This window comes from Chanodichthys erythropterus, chromosome 6, assembly GCF_024489055.1.
Source record: "Chanodichthys erythropterus isolate Z2021 chromosome 6, ASM2448905v1, whole genome shotgun sequence".
NCBI lineage: Eukaryota > Metazoa > Chordata > Actinopteri > Cypriniformes > Xenocyprididae > Chanodichthys > Chanodichthys erythropterus.
In genome coordinates, this window is record NC_090226.1 from 35,362,991 (window position 1) to 35,383,982 (window position 20,992).

At 36.0% G+C, this 20,992-nt stretch overlaps 1 protein-coding gene across 1 annotated transcript in view; it reads left to right on the forward strand.

Annotated features, from left to right (window-relative positions):
* The first annotated feature begins 1,367 nt into the window (after nucleotides 1–1,367).
* pparg (peroxisome proliferator-activated receptor gamma) overlaps nucleotides 1,368–20,992 on the forward strand; it is a 34,097-nt gene continuing 14,472 nt past the window's right edge. The window contains exons 1-3 of the mRNA XM_067388793.1: nucleotides 1,368–1,468; nucleotides 17,017–17,325; nucleotides 18,138–18,307. Of these exons, the coding sequence (XP_067244894.1) occupies nucleotides 1,423–1,468; nucleotides 17,017–17,325; nucleotides 18,138–18,307 (525 nt within the window). The 5' untranslated portion in view covers nucleotides 1,368–1,422. The remainder of the gene's footprint in view (nucleotides 1,469–17,016; nucleotides 17,326–18,137; nucleotides 18,308–20,992) is intronic.

Below are 20,992 nucleotides of genomic sequence, written 5' to 3' on the forward strand. Positions count from 1 at the left end.
CCTCAAGTGCTGATCATGATGTAAATCTACATTCAACATAAAGAGAGAAGAACACAAATGTCTGCAAAATATAATTTTATTTTCAAATAGAATGTCTATAATGTTGGTATCAGTGTGTAATTGTAATCTTGCACTAAAGACACTAATGCATCCACACAACCCACTACTCACTTCTCTCAATGATTGTGTCCAGTCATATGACTGATGATGCTAAAGCTGTCTGACCCTTTCCACGTGTTTATTACACATTATCTAAACGTGTGATCATGTGAAACAATGATACCATATGCTGTGACATCAATTGATTGCAGCTATTTTCAAAACGAGGCAGAAACGACAGTGATTGAGAGGAAAATAATAGGAAGATAAAACTGAAACTTTCTTTAGAAACACTCATGAGGTATTCTTGTTTATTATTTCACATCTAACAGTAAAAATCAAAACGAAATTTGGCTAAATGCCAAAATTGCCAGTTTTAGTGCTCGAAGCATTTTTCGTGGTCACACCGGGTGCCAAGATGAACACAGGCGGAATAATATCGGTAGTTTATGCGTTATGTAAACTTGTTCGCGTAATGCAGTTAATTTGGCGTTGATTTCTTTGGCTCTTCCGCATTTCTCCATGTGTTCCAAAGGTGTTCCAGATGGGAGGAGAAATGGAGTGGTGGTGTCCCAAAACACATGGAGCTGCCTAACTAGAACGCATTATAAATTTAGCCATTTTCAAATATTTAATGTAAAATAATATTTTTGAATATTTGGTAATATTTATCTGATCCAATAAAAATAATAATTTTGAGTCTGTAGAATCATTTTGATGCGTTTTTTGAATATTTAAATTCAGATATAGTAAGTCTGTTTATTTAAATTACTGAATGCTTTAGAATTATTTCAAGCATCAATATATATATATATATATATATATATATATATATATATATATATATATATATATATATATTGTGTCTTTAAACGCAGACCTTTATAGACACGTGTAACATTATTTGGCACATATTATAGACGCGATAGATGCGTGCGCGCGCGCGTGTGTGTGTGTGAGTCAGAGAGTGAGAGAGAGAGAGAGCGCGCATTTTATAATCCCTCAAAATGCTGTCTAGTTAGGCAGCTCGCTATGTTTTGAGACGGCGCCATTGGGTCTGGTTGCCCCGCGCATCTTTGCGCCTCACAGTCCTCTCCACAAGCTTCTGTCTGTAACCACACCGACCCAAACCTGCTGCACGCGGCCGGACGGCAGGAAAACTCCTGCGACTCTCTCACACACTCGACTGACAGCAGGAGGAAACATCTCTGGCGTCACTGAACACCTCCAAGAGACCCCTACAGGTCAGTGCACTTCAAGACCACCTCTAGTGAGCAGCAGGTGAACACTCGAGTACTTTTACTGTTAACTTACTGTACATTTATGCTGCACAGACGCTTCTATATTAAAACGCCATCATTCACATCGGGTAAGTGTGAACTGGGAGATTCTGATGTTGCTTTATACGAATAAACTGAATTATGAGGATCTGTGAAGAAACTAATAAGTTTGTGTGTTTAACAGCAGACAGTTTTATAGGTTCTAGGTAAATGTTTAGACACCTGTATTTACTGTTAAATCATCATCATCATATGAGACTACAGATGAGAATTCATCAGCATTTCCAGGTTTGATGTGTCTAAACAGTCAGAAAAGTTTTAGTGATTGTCATAGTGGAGAATTTACAGTAAATATTGATCATAATACAGGCCTCAAAATGTAAATGTAAAGCGTTAGATTCAATTTTTAAATAATAAAATCCTTTGATAGGTTAAAATAATTTTTAAAAATGGTGTTAATATTATAATAATATTATAATATTAAAAATACATTCAAAGAAAAGTGTTTGTTCTGACTAAAACTATTTAGTTGTATTGTATTTTTCTCTTGAATGTCCGAACACTTGCTGGGGTCACTAAGTTTCAGCTTCATTAGAAACACACTTCTGCAGAGATTTGATTTTAAACAATAAGCTGAGATTCAGATTTTGCAACTTTGCCAAAGCCAGTTTTCTCTGAAGTGACCGTTCTGATTTCACAGAGCCTTTACTTTACCAACTAAGAATGATTTTGAGCGAGTAACAGTTTTAAAGGTTCTGTCATGTTTACAAAAAAGAAAGAAACTGGATGTTTTGTGTATGTATGTGATTGAGATTGCACAATTTGAGTTTCAGCTCATTTGTTATCTGCCAAGATGAACACGTGTTGTCGCTCCTCAGCACACAGACATGGATTGGCATGAGTTTCTAATATATGAACTACAGTAGCATATCCAGAAAAACAACTCAATCAAATCTTTGCTGGTGTAAGCAGTGTTTAATTCAAGAACTAAAGTCAGATTCTTGTGACAGTCACAAATAGCTGGCAACGCACGATGTCTGGCCTTCTGTTATTTAGGGAAATCAAAGAACCATATGACATTTATGATGCAAACACAAATTGCGAAATTAATATGAAAGAGGGGTCAGTAAATGTCTAACTCTGCTTTAGCAGTAAATCTGAGGTCAGATTCTCTGTGCTTTTGAATCGCAAGTAAAGTAATCGTAAAAGTGGGAGGGCGAGAACAAAAAATGAAAAAGAAAAACAGAAACTGAAAATGGAAATTTCTAAAGTTTGTCACTTGGACTCGGAGTTCTGCCCGTAATGTGTGTGTGTGTGTGTGTGTTATTTGTGTTGTTGTATATTTGGAGTCCAAAAGCCTGAGACTAGTGAAAATGTTTTCTATTTTAATACGATTTTTTCATTACAAACTATTATCAGTTCAATATGAACATGAGTTTAAAATAGTAATTGGTGAAAGTCTCATCGATGATCATGTTCTTTAAAAAAGCATCGTGTGCTTCAGTGGGAGAGAAAAGATCTGACCGTCTGTCACATTTGCTCACTCACCTATCTAAAATATTCTTCATAGTTTACATTTTTAAATCCTAAAACAGCTTTTTCTTCATTTAAATGAGAGTCTGAATCCCTTTTCTATGTGTTTCGAGACTCTGTCGTGTTTAACAGCTCGGGGAGTGAAGCACATCTATCCGTTTGAGATGAGACCGTCGGACCTGTTATATAACTGACGTGCACCATGATGGACTTTACCCTGTTGTCATAAATGTAAAGTGTGGAAATCGCAGCAGAAACTCTGTTCACACTGAATTTAGTGGTAAAACTGCTCGTGTCTTTGTGCTGCACTCGCTGCTGACAGTTTACTGCGCTTTGCTCATCGAGTTTTTCTGCTCTAAAAACTACTGTTCAGTGTGAGCATTTTGAGCTTGTCTGCTTGTTTTGTGTGTGTGTGTGTAGGTGTGTGTGTGTGTGTGTGTGTGTGTGTGTGCGTGCACAGGAGTGGCTGTTTGGTTTCAGCATATAGATGATGGATTGTCTCTTTTGAAACGGCTCAGATAGTCTTCAGTGTGTTATCTTGCACGTGTTTCTACACAGATTGCAGGATTATACAGAAGCATTTACTTCATTAGTGGCCATAAGCCGCACCTTATCCAACGACGCCTCCTTCGCTTTGCTGTTCAGTGGGCTGGAACTGCAGTTCCAAGAACCTGTTATGGCACCAATGCATGTGTGAAAGCAGATGCATCTGTGGGTTGTGTGTGTGTGTATATATATATATATATATTTTTTTTTTTTATATATATATCTTTTTTTTTTCTTTACTTAAAGCCTTTATATATAATCTGTTATAAAAGTATTTTATGCATTGATTATGCCTTGTATTGTCTCATGAATAATTGTAACCACAGTAAAAATACATTAATTCTTGTCAGTTCATTGAACACACCTTAATGCATTGAAACACATGACAAACAACCAGTTTCAGATGTAACAAGGAATCTGCAATATAATGCATTTAACTTTAGTTACAATTATTTATGAAAATATATAACGGTTTGCAATGTACATTATGAATACCTTTATAATGCATTGCAACTAATTGACTCGCAATTTGTCATGAATACTGGTTAACACAGGATTTTTGTGAGTGTGTGACATGCGTGCAGTTTTGACGCTCTGAGATGTTGCTGAATGCGTGTACAAAATGTCTGATGATTTTGATGTTCGCGGGTCACTTTGACCCACAAGTTCATGATTAACCGCTGCTGCACAGACCCAAAATAAAAGTTAAAAAACCCATATATTTTTTAATGTTTTTAAAGTTTCTCAACTACCCTCTGAGGATATTTACATTTACATTTATGCATTTAGCAGACGGGCAAACACACAAAAATAAATCAAAAACATTAAGAATTTAAAAAAATAAATAAATCAAGATTTTACAATGTGGCTTATAATATTCATTTTTTAAACAAATGGTTAAAAAATAGTTGTTAAATAATTTTTTTAAAATAAAATGTTCTCATGCTTATTTTTGTATGTGTGAGAAGTATTAGTATTAAAGGTTTACTGTTTTTACTTAAAAACTTTTTAGATAAAAAATTCAGACATAACACAAGGGTTCAGTAAAGTCTTTATCACTTAAGCATCGTTTGTTTAATCTGACTTATCAAATGAGCTTATGATTTACCATCCAGTTTTGCAAAGAATATTTGAATACTGATATTTCACATGTATGGAAAATGAATTTTGCTATTCATAAAGTAACGTTTTTAATGTTTTTCCCCTCCTTATCTTAAATCAGCTGAGGCATATTCCTATAGTCCAGTTTTACTTGCATCAATCAAATGAAATTGGAATGGATTTTGTATACTTTGCATTTTTGGACTGAAATGAATTTTGGTTTTGTGGTTTTGTGAGCGCTTCACACTGAAATCCGCTCTGTACGTGTGTCATGAACGTTCTTATCTTTTGCTCATTTCATTACAACAATAATGCAATGTGACAATGTCCATAAACAAGTGTGCGATATGAAGCGGAGCACTTAGGGTGAAGTCCAGAAGATTTTCAGAGATGCGCTCGTATCAGAGACTGTAATTCATGCTGAAGGTTCGTTGTCAGAAAGACACTAAACATTCAGCTCCGAAGGAAACAAGCATAAAAAGTCGCTTCCCAGAGATCTTTCACAGTAGCTCTGTCCGTCCGTCGCATGTTTTTACTCACGATGTGACCGAAACTAAACCTCTCCCCCCTTTCCTGTCCACATCGAGGAACAGGGAAGACCCTTCCTCTCGTTTCACGGGATTTGTAGGCCTTGACAGAGAGCATGTTCCTTCCTGATCCGTTTAGGAAGCTCCGCAGAACCCTCAGGAGAGTCATCCACTATTAACTCATTCCTATTAAAAGTAATTGGGAGAAAGTTCGTGTCCTCAGATGTTGTGCAAGTCGAAATCCTTCAGAAGCTTCACAATTCAGCGTTGGTTTTGCTCAAGTCCCTTGTGAATGTTTGGCTTTAACATCAGAACAGATTGTTTTTGGGGGTTTAGAAACCGTTTCGAGATGAATCTCCAGATGAATCATAGTTTGAATCCACTGAATTGGGTGGTAGTTCAGGTTTGGACCTCACTGCAAAAAAACGATGTTCTTCCTCAGTGTTTCTGTCTTGTTTTCCAGCGCGAATATCAATCAAGACACATTTACCGGAGAAGCAAAATGACTGAAGATTCATCATCAAAATGAAGTGAGTTTGTGCTTAAAACAAGAACAAATTCTGCCAATGGGGTCAGAAAAATACACTTAATTCAAAGAGAAAACAAGATGATTTTTCTGACTGCATTGGCTGATATTTGTTCTTGTTTTAAGCACAAACTCGCTTCATTTTGATTCATTTTCCAGGCCTAATATCTTCAGTCATTTTTCTTCTCCAGTAAATCTATCCTAATTTAAGAATGTTTGGATATTTGTGCTGGAAAACAAGACAGAAACACTGAGGAAGAGCATCGTGTTTCGTTCATGTTCCTTTATACGCATTTAAGATCATAAAAAGTGTCGAGGACTGTAGGAAAAAGGAATCAGTTATCTTGACATATCTGTTTATTAAGACAGCTGACAACACATGAACAGCCTAATTTAGAAGCAGCCTATTAGAAGCGCTGTTGGTATCCGACGCTCTTCTGCGAAGAGAAGTGGAACCAGCACAGTTCTGAGTGAGAATGAAGCAACAGGAAGTCATCTGGCTAGCCTTACACCTCATAGCAGGACCACATGATACTTCGCTGTCTGCACTTTTGCTGAGGCCACGAAGTGTCAAAAAAAATTTCTTTAGTTCCTGTTAAATTTATTAGAACCACAGAAATAGCCACTCATTTGCCCATTCGCTCGAGTCAAAAGTTCAGTGTGCTGAGCTCACTTCATCATCCCGAATCATCGAGGATCTTCCCTCAAGAAGGGTGAGCCGTAGTGTTTCTGTCTGCTTTTGTTGGGTGTGCTTTTTTAACATGTCTGGTGTGTGTGTGTGTGTGTGGAGTTTGTGTTCCTTTTATAAGTGTGAATTGAAACTTGTCATAAAGTCTGGACAGCTATCAACCAAAGTGTTGAGACTGTGAAGAGATTTTGTAATTAAATTACAGATCAGAACTTCAGGCAGGCCTTCTCGGAAAATAAAAATAAACAGACATCGGAACGCTTATTAATAGCCCTAAAGGGTTGTTCACGCAAAAACATGTCGTCATTTTAAAAAATAACATTTCCATTAATATTATTTCCTTCAAAACATCCAACGTTTTAAAAATGTTATGCAAACGTTGAGGAAAGATTCCATTTGAACATTCTGCAAACATTATGGGAATGATACTTTTGAATGCTCTCTGAAACAAGTTGCAACATTTAAAAAAAAATGTTACATTCCAAATAACTTTGAATGAACATTCTATTAACGTTACTGGAGGAACTGAACAAAGAATGTATTTTGAAGAATGTTGGTAGCCAAACGTTTTGGTTACTGTTGACTTCTGAACAACATTTCTCAGAATATCTCCTTTTATGTTCCTGTATGTTTATAATGTTGTGATGGTCAGTTAATGGCAGAATTTGTACTTAAAGATTTATCGGTCGCCATTCATTCATCATAGTCTGCGTTTAGAGATTTAAAGCGATAGTTCACCCTAAAATGAAAATTCTGTTATCATTTACTCACCCTCAGGTTGTTCCAAGCCTGTATAAATTTCTTTGTTCTGTTGAATACAGATTTGGAACAACCTGAGGGTGAGTAAATTATGACAGAATTTCCATTTTGGGGTGAACTATCCCTTTAATGATGTTATGCAAAATACTGATGACATGCTCAGAAGAACAGTGCCGAATTCCCCCAGTGAGCTCATTTTTTTGAACACGTCAGAAAAATAAATCAGGGTCCACTCGTGCCATGGTGGAGGGATTTATGCCAGCCTACCTAAACTGTGGTCAGAAATGTGTACAACGTGACACCTGCATCAAAGTGGCACATGCGTGCTTCGCAAGATCAGTAGTAGCCGAGTAGGCGTCCAGACGACTTTACTGTCTGGGTAGAGACTCATAGTGAGAGGGCAGAGGTCAGGCTTCAGAGTGAAGTTAGTTGAAGCTGAGCACTGAGGTCAGGAAGTCATCTGTTCTCTCTTTGAGGTCAGGCTGGGTCTCCCCCTCCCTCCCCGGAGACGAAGCCGCCCCCGACTAACTCCTCCAGACTCTTTCTGAGGAAAGTGTTGCATCAGGTGATGCCTGTCAAGAAGATACTCTCAACTTCTGTAGATTAAAGCAATCGTTTGAAAACCGTTATTATTCACTCACCCTCAAACCTCCCATATTCATTGTTTTGATGATGATATCTTGGTTCATATAATATATATATATATATATATAGAGAGAGAGAGAGAGAGAGAGCAAATTATTTAATTTATCGATCGTAAAACACATAACTGCTGAAATTAATTTTAGATTTATTTCACATAATATTTACAAAATTAGAAAAAAATCATTTGAAATCGATAAAATCTGTAAAATAAACTAGATTTATACCTTAGATGGAACTTCCTAATCTTGTAATCCTATTATAGTACACTGTAAAAATCATAAGTTGAGAAAACTTAAAAGTTTAAGGCAACCAGGAGATTTTTGAGTTTTCTCAACTTGTTGTAATAAGTTACAAATTCAGTTTACAACAAGTTGAGAAAACTCAAAAATCTCTTGGTTGCCTTAAACTTTTAAAGGTGCCATAGAATGCTTTTTCACAAGATGTAATATAAGTCTAAGGTGTCCCCTGAATGTGTCAGTGAAGTTTCAGCTCAAAATACCCCATAGTTTTTTTCAAATTAATTTTTTTAACTGCCTATTTTGGGGCATCATTAAATATGCACCGATTCAGGCTGTGGCCCCTTTAAATCTCGCGCTCCCTGCCCTCCCGAGCTCTCGACTATAATACAGTGCATAAACAAAGTTCACACAGCTAATATAACCCTCAAATGAATCTTTACAAGATGTTCGTCATGCATGCTGCATGTATGCGTCGGATCACGTAAGTATAGTATTTATTTGTATGTTTACATTTGATTCTGAATGAGTTTGATAGCGCTCCGTGGCTAAAGCTAACATTGCACACTGTTGGAGAGATTTATAAAGAATGAAGTTGTGTTTATGAATTATACAGACTGCAAGTGTTTAAAAATGAAAATAGCGACGGCTCTTGTCTCCGTGAATAACATGGTAACTTTAACCACATTTAACAGTAAGCAACATTAAGCATTAGCAACATGCTAACGAAACATTTAGAAAGACAATTTACAAATATCACTAAAAATATCATGATATCATGGATCATGTCAGTTATTATTGCTCCATCTGCCATTTTTCGCTGTTGTTCTTGCTTGCTTACCTAGTCTGATGATTCAGCTGTGCACAGATCCAGACGTTAATACTGGCTGCCCTTGTCTAATGCCTTGAACATGAGCTGGCATATGCAAATATTGGGGGCGTACATATTAATGATCCCGACTGTTACGTAACAGTCTGTGTTATGTTGAGATTCGCCTGTTCTTCAGAGGTCTTTTAAACAAATGAGATTTACATAAGAAGGAGGAAACAATGGAGTTTGAGACTCACTGTATGTCATTTCCATGTACTGAACTCTTGTTATTCAACTATGCCAAAGTAAATTAGATTTTTGATTCTAGGGCACTTTTAAGTTTTCTCAACTTATGATTTTTTACAGTCTATTTTTCGCAAATAATTTTGATATTTTTTCTGTTCAAAAAACTTACACTTCATACATTCTTGATTTCATTCATGCTCAAATCCGGCATGTTTTCACATCATTCCTGGCATTTTGAATATACAGAATGACAATGAGAGCCATTGAAAATGAATTATACTGTATGAAAAAAAATAATTTGAACCTGATAAAAAAAAAATAATAATAATAATAATCTGTAAAAAATTTATACCTTAGATGGAAACTTCATGATTGCAGTATTGTTCACAAATAAAGGACTTAAAAATATGAATAAAAACGGAAGTAAACACTGTAACTGTTTTAATATTCGGTTCGGGTCACTTCAAAATTAACATAATGTTACTGTAACCAAGAGGGGATGGGCATAGAATAGTGTTGTTTAAATTACCGACTTACCAAATTCTAAAATGTGATGCTTTGAGCGCTGTTGAGTGGATTCCTAAACACCTCTGATTGGCCATTGTGTTCCCAAATAACATGGAATGCGAATTTTACCATGGGAACGCCTCCAAAAATACGAATATTACATATCCCGGAATGTATTTGGGCTAGTTTTGGCCTAGTTTTGAGTAGCAGTTGGGTGGGTTTTGTTGTGAAAACCTGGCAACCCTGCGTGAAATTGTCACATTTTCAAAAATTCTGTATTGACGTGGTATCAAAGTCAGTACTTTTGACAACACTAGTGTAGAATACGCAGGGGACTTTTACAAAAACACTATTTTCTGGCAAGTGTGTTCATGTAGAGGTTGTAATGGGCCAATCTAGATTTGAATTCAAAGACACATGATAGTCTATGCATGACCTGCCGTTTCACACTCTCGTGTAAGTGTGTTTCAATCATACTCTTGTGCAGAATGTCCAGAACGGACTAATAAGTAATGACAGGAAATATGGACAAAAAGCAGAAACGCTTTGACTGATGAAATGTGCAGACAATAAACACACGATTGCGACAATATACGGTTTATGTGTGTTTTCCAAGCCATCTCGGCGTATTTTCATAACAATAAAGTAAATAACTAATTGACATTAGTATAGAAATATAAAACATATTCATGCATGTTCATGTAGTCTACAAAAGGTTTGTTTATTAGATATTCAGAGACTTGTTTAAATGATTTAAATGCATATTTGATGAATGCTGACGATGCTATATATCAGCTTTGGCAATATGTCGGTCAACCTCAAACCCGTATTCTGGTGTTTCTTCTGCACTCTAAAAAAAGGCTGTAAAAAAAGGGCTGAATGTAGTGATATCATGAAGGAGTTATCCCTGTACTGTATTTTAGGGTCAAAGGAAATGTCTGTAAATTTAACAGAAAATGTCCTGCAAGGAAATTATCAGTGCCTTTTCTGTTTGTCTATGGATTTTTCTAAGAAAAAAGAAGGAAAGTTTTGAACAGTCTTTATGCAGCTCATTTCACCCAAACACGTTGGTGGTTTCATTCACACTCTGGCATGTTTTCACATCGTACCAGGCGTTTCTGAATATGCAGAATGACAGTGACACCCATTGCGGAGGAATATAGTGCACAATACGGCTCTTTTATGCCGTTTTTTTGCTTTGAACTATATGAGCCGTGCAGAAAAAGAAAAAAAAAACTCCTTTTGTGTTTCACAGAAATAAACAAGAGGGTAAACAATGACAGAAGTTTCATTTTTGCTAATACAAGAGAAACAGCTGAAGGTCGCACGTTTGTATCAAAAGTCATTTTGTCCCGTATGATCAAGTTGAGTTTTAACATGTGAAAATAAGAGTTCCACCCTTTTATCAGATTTTGAGAAGTGTTATCATTCGTAGAATCGCTGTTTGAGAATCGTTCAAGGAAGCAGAAGTCATTGCTCTGTGGTAGAGTCCCGCGTCAGATGCCTGGAGGATGAATGTGGCCGAGCAGGTTCTTCTTGTGAGCTCTCCGTTTCTAACGCTGATTGCTTTTCTTCAGTGCGGCACGAGGCCTGTGTAATGTGAAGCCATTTAAAAACCCAGTGTGAGCCTGAAGATTTGAACTAGTAAGTGAACTTTCATATTTTCCAGCCCTCGTAGAAGAAAAGGTTCTTCAGTAGATACACTCTAAAATCGAAGTAGTTTGACTCACTTGCATGCAAAAGCATGCAAACTGATTGCCTTACAAAAACGAAGTGAAATAGGAATAGTATGACAAAAACTTAGTATAGTTCACTTACACGTAACTAAAAAAGAACTGTTTTTTTTACTTTAGATATTTTGACTTAGTATAGATACCTTTCTTGTGTTTTGCATGCTGGATGTTGAAGTTTGTGTGTGACTCAAGCATGCTCAATTGCAAGATATTCTCACAAATACAGAGGGATTATATCAACCCAATTAAAAGTTTCACAAGGTGTTTATGACATAAAAGATCCTAATTTGATTAATGATTTAGTTAGAAGTTAGCTCACCTTTTAAAAGCAACCTATTACTTCTCCTTTGAAACCAAATAACTGTGATTTCTTGTTGCATCACTGCATCGATAGGAAGAGAATTACAATAATGAAGTTCCAAGTGCCCAACTGAAGGAACACTGATCACCATGGTGGTGAGTCCAAACACAAACTTTTTAGGAAAATCAGCATCAATTTATTACATCAGCTTATGTGATGTTCTCTCTTTTTTTTCTGAATTGACAATTCAGCATTCAAGATAACTAGAGAAAGATAACCGCAGAAGGGGAGGAAATGAGTGAAACGCCTCGTAAGAATTGCCTCGCATCAAAAACCTTTTGACAAAATGGCACTCAAACCAATCAGTTAATCTTAACTTGGGTTTTGTTTTACTCTTTGAGTAAACAAGGTATAGTATGTGAATAGAACTAGAATTTTACAGTTAAGTTAAGATATTAAGTTAACTAAAATGTTGGATCTTACAGTGTAGAACTTTACATCATGGGATCATTTTATGGATTTATTTTTAATTCATTTTTAATTAAATTCTATGATTTAAGCACTTGAAAAAAATTCAGATAACCCATGAAACAGTCATTTGAGACATTTCTTCTCATCTAGAACCACGCTGAACCTGTTTTTGAATGTGGATTCCCACTGAGAGGTTGATTGTTTGAATGTTTAAACTATTTTTGGGAATATTTTAGGCACTCATTCTTGCTTGAGAGGCGTTTTGTTCGATTTGTCAGAGACATGTGAAAATGTTGTGGCCTCATTCTTTTCTGGCTTGGCGTTTATTTGATGTTCTTAGGAAATATCAGTGAAAAACATCACGGTCCTGTTGCAATAGTGTCCCTGAGGAAAGGATTTCACATAACAGAAGGCTTTGCTTGACTTTCTAAGTCTGTACAATCTGAGTTTAACACTAACTTTAACCGTTTAGTCACTGAAACACAATGTCAGTATGATATTAAGCTTCGGCATGTGTGCCGGAAAATTGTCCGAGTCTGAAATATTATTCAGAATCGCTGAATCATCCAAAATACATCAGTTTATACTAACAAAACTAGTCAAGTAGGGTACAGATTTGTGTGCAGCTCTTAAACTCGATGTTTTGTCTCAACATCCACATTCACTGCAAGATCAGACATGGCTGAAGGACGCGGCGCTGAAAGTCTGTCCATTAGGGGTTGGTTCACGTAGCGTTTGCTGTCTTTTGTTAAGATACAAGGCATTAACTTGACAATTTGTCATGTATTGTTATGTACAAATCACACGTCATGCCGGTGCAAACATTTTCGGCCAATGAAACGGAGAGCCCCATTGTCCCCCAGCATTATGTAATGAAGATCTGCAAGTGCTGGCTGGTGATAAGCTGTAGATATATTCACAACGCTACAAATCGTAGATAGAAAGACACTGTGGTGTGTCAAAAAAAAAAAAAAATTCAGGTTTGACCTTATATTTCGATGGGCTTGTGGTTTCAACCAAAATATCTCTAGGTTTTCAACCGCTTGAGTCAGAGGAGAAGTGTAGGAGAGTTTGTCTCACTGAATTAAATTTCTGACGATGTCATTTGCCAACTGGAGCAAATGATGTTTACCACATTTTAAAACGGGCATGTTATGAACGGAAACTTTGCCTTTACTAAGAATAGACAGTTCTACGGCCTACTATATGAAGAAAAGCCGCTCTCCCTCCTGACAAAAGACAATTGGTCGTGGGGTGATCGTCAGGTCGATCGCATTCCGATCGGAATGTGCTGGTATTTTTGGGAAGTCATTAGGAAGCTTTCCAAGCACTTAACTGACAGTGGAATACTTCATTATTTGAGTCTCTCTGACATGTTTAGCATGAACTACAGTAAAAGCTGCTGTTCCAGTCGGGTGGTGAAAGATTTCTGGGTGTGAAAACTTTACATTTAAACCCTGTTGTGTCATCCGGACAAGACCAGAACTGTTTAATCTATGTAAAATTGTAGGTTTTATCCAAGTAAAGCCATTTTTTGTTACAGATACTGATGCTTTTGTGGAGGACGAAAATATTGGAGAATTTCAGACATGTGGTTTGACATGACCGTCGACCTTGATTATGTAAAATTTCGCACAGGGTCGATAGAGGAATGAACTGTTTGTGATGGGTTGACCATGTTAGACTTGGGTTTATTATCAACTACAATCTTTTCTCTGTGGCAGTTTCTCTGAATTTGAATTGTAGCCTATATTTAGCACGTCTGCCTCGCTCTGAAGCCTTTGCAGAAGTGTCTCAAAAACAAGCAAACACCATTCAGGCATTTTTTCAGGTTTTATAACGCATGTCACATGGAATTCATCATATACTCTAAACCATATACTTTACTAGCAGGTGACTGTACAAACATTGCCTACGAGGGATTGGGAACAGCGTCTGAGCCCATCTCTCAGCTAAACCCGTGCTTGGAATAAATAATGCATGAACGTCATTTTCATGATAAACACGTAAGCGATAGCACTACATCAGTTTCTGCAGTTATATAGTGAAAGATGAGTATGACTTGTGAACACAGCAATATATGTGTAATAAGTCTACTAGAGCAGGTTTTCCTGCTTGAATGTTGATTATTCTCCTCATATTCTCCATTGTTGCAGCTCCTCTCTTCCCAGTCTGTCAGTAACGCTCTGTTTAGTTCCTGTCTCTATGAAGCCCCTCCTTCTGAAAAGCACAATGTGCTCTGATTGGTCGGCTGGAGCGGTGTGTTGTGATTGGTGTTTGGGAAATGTCCCGCCCCTTACCATAACCGCCAGTTTCAACACACTACTAACTCACTCAATCAGGCCCCGCCCCTTTATTCTGCATATTAATTATTTAAATGAGGAATATTGTGAAGAAAACTACACTGGAGGCGTTTCAGAAACACTGACACTGATGTAAACAGTAATTCCTGTGCCATTAGCAGAAGTGGAAATACTGAAAATAATAGTTTTTAAACCGGTTTTCAGAACACTCCCTCTGTCAAACTGCTCATGATGCTCAAACAAACACATTAGTGTTTTGAAAGCATGCAACGTTACACTTTTCTGGGAAATTAGCTATGTTTTACTGTAGTTATCTCGCCATATTAAGCACTTTAACACACTTCACCTTTACCTGTGACTGCTGAACATCTGCTTTACGTGTGCCTCGGCTCCACGGGTCATATATAATAGTATAGATACAAACCAAGTATGAGCATGTTGTATACTGTAGATGCATTTACACATTTCCACACTAGCATGTCTTTTGAGGTTCCCTTTTTCAAATAAACCCTGTCTAATCTGGAGGCGTGTTCACACTTTGAGCCGCTGGAGCGTTACAGGAGCACTTCTGTCAGGCTTCACGTCTGAGGCGTCGATGAACAGCAGTGTTTCGTTCTGTCAGAGCACTTTGGCCTGATATGATTTCTTGATCTCTTTGAGGACGCTCTTTTGCACATGCTGATATCCTGTACAGAACTGTGCATTTGTGTTTGTCAGGGACAATACACAATAGTTACTATTTACACTATGACATAAATGTGGCAGACTTAGACAGAAATGTTCATTTTCAAATCAAATCACACAGCATAAATCCCAAAACATATTAAATTGATCAGAAGTAGCACAGCTAATAAAATAAATGATACATTTAAATTTGACAGTAACAAGATTTGTCATTTTCTAGAGAAAACACCAGAACATCTTTGAAAACAGCAGTACGTATATTGCAGTCATTGAATGCTCTGTAAGCAAAATTACTGTATATATATATATATATATATATAAATACACACACATACACTTTAGAGTTTAGAGTTTATTCACAAATACCACTACCAACACAATCTGTAATACAGCAGGGGTACAGAAATACAACATTGGTACAGTGAAATGGATCCCCCAAAGAAGCAAAAAGAAAGCTTATATGGGGGTCCATTATTTATGAAAAGAAAGAAAGAAAGAAAGAAAGAAAGAAAGAAAGAAAGAAAGAAAGAAAGAAAGAAAGAAAGAAAGAAAGAAAGAAAGAAAGAAAGAAAGAAAGAAAGAAAGAAAGTAGAAGAAAAAAAATATATATATAAGTGGAACAGAGAAGATACACAGTTTCCACCTATAACCAAAACGATGGTAAATGAACTAAAAAAAAAAAAAAAAAAGATATATATATATCTCGGTCAATGACGTGACGGGTATTTTTTTTTTTTTTTTTTTTTTGTCCAAAGGCCTTAATAATAATAAAAAACACAGATATGTCATCCAAAGTATGTAAGGTAGTACTAGATCTTTTTTATTTAATAAAAAGGTTTTAATTATATTTTGCTACATATAACGGTATTTTAAAGATTTTGAAGTGTCAAAAGGTCATTCGGTTTAACCGTCCAAAGGCCAATACAGACATTTCATTTGTGATTAAAATATCTTAAAATGTAATAAATGTATATATTTTTTATTCTGGCATGATTTTATAACATCATATATCAAAATGATATTAAAATTATGTGTAGAAGTCGTCGCTTTGTTATGAGAAAGAATGAATTTCATTGACGTCATTCGGAGTAACCGATATAAAGGGACCATTTTGGATCAAGTCATGTGGTCAGTATCATGTGACAGGATGTGACATCATTCAGACACCTGCAAAGGACAACATGGTCATGAAGCAAAGTAACTAACTCTCTCTTAACTGTTTGATAAATTCATGTTTTCTCTTGATCATACGCATGTCCCGAAACATCAGGTCATTCGGTGCAACCGCTATAAAACATGGAAAATGTTGTAATATTTTAAAAACTTGTACTAAATATAAAATGTTTTAATGATTGTCCTTTTGCTAGATATCAGCCTGTTAGCATTGTTTGAAAATATCGTCATTCGGTAAAACTGAAATTTTTTACTTTTTTGGTGACAAAATTTTGTCCATCTTGTAAATTATTTTTTTTTGGACATCAAAATGTTACTGTTAGTCAATATAATATGTTTTGGAATTTAACACAATAAACTAATTTTACAATAAACAAAAGCTAAATTAGCTAAAATATGTAAGTGGAATTAAAATAAAAGTTTAATTTAGTTTAATTCGAAAGAACTTGAGTGTTGGGGAAAGTTATTTTGAAAAGTAATTCTTTACTCTTCACTTGAAAAAGTAATCTGATTACATTACTCGCGTTACTTGTATTTTTTTACCCCAAACACAGTGTATTGTGATGACTTTTTAAGATATGCATCATGTTTTCTAAAAAAACACAATTTCTGTAGCCAGTAAATCTGTTCTGCACATCAAGGCAAAATACTATTAAAACAAACATTGTTTATTTAGATTTTTCACAGTCATTTCAGTGTTTTGAATGGCAAATCGAATGACGCACTAAACACAAGGTATCTTGGGAAGAAAAGGCTGAGAATGATCTTGGAAATCCTGTTGTTGATGTTCTTACTGGAACACAGAATTGCCTTTGGCCTCATTCTGCAGTGGCTGTTTCTTTGGCAGATATGGTGGACACGCAGACGTTCGCCTGGCCCGTGGGATTCGGCCTGAGCGCTCTGGAACTGGACGAACTCGACGACAGCTCACACTCGCTGGACATGAAGCCTTTCTCCACGCTGGACTACACCACCATTTCCGGCATCGAGTATGAGCCGAGTCCGCCGCAGAACGAGATGCCGCACATGATGGATCTGACGCACATGTACAGCTACAGGACGCAGGAGAACTACAGGACGCAGGAGAGCATCTACAGAGCTCACGAGAGCAGCTACGCCGCCGACGACAGCGGATACAGAGCGCACCACGCACAAAGTACTGCAGCCAGACGCTCTCATTTAGGAAAGAGCTTGTGTGGGATGATGGGATAGTTCACTCAAAAATTACAACATTTACACTTCAAGTTTGGAGTAATTCTTCTGCTCATCAATGCATTTATTTGATCAAAAATACTGTTAAATATTATTCCAATGTTTTCTATGTGAATATATAGTAAAGTGTCATTTATTCCTGAATTTTCAGCATCATTACTCCAGTCTTCAGCGTCACATGATCCTTGATGACATGATTTGCTGCTCAAGAAACATTTATCATTATTATCAGCTCATATTTCTGTGGAAACCGTCAGGATTCTTTGATGAATAGAAAGTTCAGAAGAACAGCATTTATTTGAAACAGAATCTTTTGTGACATTATAAATGTCAGTTTTGATCAATATAATGCATCCTCGCTGAATAAAAGTAATACTTTTTTATAACATTTGAAAGGTAGTGTATCACAGTTTCTGAACTGTTTTCAACATTGATAATAATCATAAATGTTTTTTGAGCATCAAATCATCATATCAGAATGATTTCTGAAGGATCATGTGACACTGAAGACTGGAGTAATGATGCTGAAAATTCAGGAATAAATGACACTTATATTCACATAGAAAACATTGGAATTGTCAGTATTTTTGATCAAATAAATGCATTGATGAGCAGAAGAGACTCTTTCAAATACATTAACAAATTATTGAGTGAACTATTCATTCAACGCTTTTATGAGTTTAGAAATGAGTATCTGTTTAATGCATGTTTGTGTTGGACTCTTACTCTAAAGCTGCTTCCTCTGATCCGTTTCAGACTCGATCAAACTCGAACCCGAGTCTCCTCCACAGTTTGCAGAAAACAGCCTGTCACTTTCCAAAGCTCACGAAGATCCGTCCGCCTCCGTGTTGAACATCGAGTGTCGTGTGTGTGGAGACAAGGCCTCGGGCTTCCATTACGGTGTTCATGCCTGCGAGGGCTGCAAGGTACGGCCAGAACCTCCCTCAGTTTCACTTCTGAAAATAATGTCATTAATTACACACCCTCATGTCGATCCAAATTTGATTTTCATTCATCTTCAGAACACAAATTAAGATATTTTTGATGAAATCTGAGAGATTTCTGTCCCTCCATTGACAGCTACACAACTGAGACTTTGACACTTCAGAAAGTTCATAAAGAGAACAGAAAACTAATCCATATGAATCAAGCGGTTTAGTCCAAATTTTCTAAAGAGACTCAATCGCTTGATTGAATTTAGGCTTTTATTCACATATAAACATTGGTCAGTGAACATAAACAGAAGCCAGCTGTCGTTAATCCAGACCTGAATTTTTAAAAATGTAATAATCTTTTTGTCAGATGTTAAATACATATATATATATATATAAAATTATAATAATGACTATTAGTAATTAACTACGAAATTATATCACAGTCACAATCATGATATTTTGGTATGTATGACATTGTACTTGACCTTACTGTAATCTGAGCACCTTTACAAAGAGTCACATGATCAACGTCATTGATTAATCACCTCCATACATGCACTGAAATATTTCTTCTTTGTTACATTATGTATAATATTTCTTTGCATTACAGTGTTTAATAGTTTCAAATTGTTCCAAATACTTAAGTTTTAGTGTTGTCAATCAATTAAATTAAAATTAACTAATTAATTGCACATTTTTCTGTAACATTGGAGTTTTAAATATTCCTATATTGTAATAATTACACAGTAATGTAGAAGCAACTTAAAGACAGTATATTTTAAATATTGTTTAATTGCATCCTTTTGAATGCCAGAATCACTGATACTAATACTGCTACTGAAGTCTCTATGAAAAACATTAATTATAGACATTCAACATTAAATTATAACTAAAAGTTATCAAGTTTAACATTTATTAGGCTTAAAAATAACAACTTTTCACTTAATTGAACTTAAAACAATCGTCACACAAACACATTATAATAAATATTTACCTGTGGAAATATACAGAAATTGAATAAAGTTATCAAACACTTTACAGTCTTCACTGCGTAAGTGATTAATTAAATATAGATTAATCCTTATTTATCTGTTCCTTTTAGGGCTGCAATGATTAATCACGATTAATCGTTTGCAAAATAAAAGTCTGTGTTTACGTAACATATATATGTGTGTGTTCTGTGCATAATAATTATGTATATATAAATACACACACATTCATGTATATATTTAAGAAAAATTTTATATTTATATATAAAATAATTATGTTTATATGTAATATATATAAATATATATATATATATTTATAATACATGCATGTATTTCTAAACTTTATACCTGTATGTGTGTGTATTTATATATACATAATTATTATACACAGAACACACACACACATATATATATTTATATATATATATTACGTAAACAGACTTTTATTTTGCAAGTGATTAATCGTTGCAGCCCTAGTTCCTTTTATTCTTTGATGAACATTAATCACACAGCGACTGGTTTATTAGGCTGCTGTCACTTTAAGAGTTTCTGAACATGACGCAGATCTGACGCGCATCTAATTTTTTAAGGCGGTAAAAGACTGCTCTTATGAGGACACTCGACAAAACGGGCATTTTGGCATAATTCTGTGTGTTATTGTTTGTTCAAGTGTGGAAGAGAACTCAATACTGGCGCACGTCTTTCTGCGCACACAAGTTAAAATTCACGTTTTTGAACCTTTTGGCCTTCCATATTACAGAAAGCACATGTCTTGTGCCTCTTGAATGGTTTATAGGCATTTGTGTGAATAAAAGTGTGATCATATAATGTAACGCTAGCCAAATTATGAGAGGAAAAAACATCTGCGTTTAATATTCTTAAACTGAAATTGCATGCTCATTTTGACAGCACTACATTTAATACTTTCAGGCTCAAATACCACATTTTTAATGTGAACCCCATTGTAGATTTGGAAGTGAAATATGTTGATATTAGCCTAATCACACACGATCAGAAGATATCTGATGTTTGATATGCAGCTGTTTTGGACCTTTTGTCCAGCTCAGGGATTGTAGAGATTGAGAGCTGAAGCACACAATCCCTCCGGAGGAGCCGGGAGCTCAGTGTCTAAGAGTGAAGCTCCTGTGGGGTTCAAACTCACCACTTTTCACTTTTCAGCTCAGATCTTTAACCAGCACACCACAACACCCACACACACACACACACACACAGCACGGTTAATTGAGAAAGGCTTTGAACAATCAGATGCGTTAATACCCGGAAGATGCGACGCTCTTCCAGTCATTCTGACAAATTTAGAACATCGAACATCGAATTCATTCTCAGACATGCAGATAAGTCTGAAAATGCCCTGCCTGATACACCTAAACCTGTCTGTCACTTCAACCGCAAACCCCCGGCAAGTTTCCACTGTGGCAGAAATATGTATGGGCAGAAAGATATGTCTCAATAAGAATAATCATTTGAGTGGGTGACCCAGACATCTCAGGTGCTCACATTTCCCACACACTCGACATCTGTGGTTTTGATGAGACATCTCACAGAAACTTAAAAAGAGTTCCACGTACACGCTTAACAAACGTATTTATTATATACACTACCGTTCAAACGTTTGGGGTCAGGACAGCTTTTTCTTTGAAAGACATTAATACTTTTATTCAGTGAG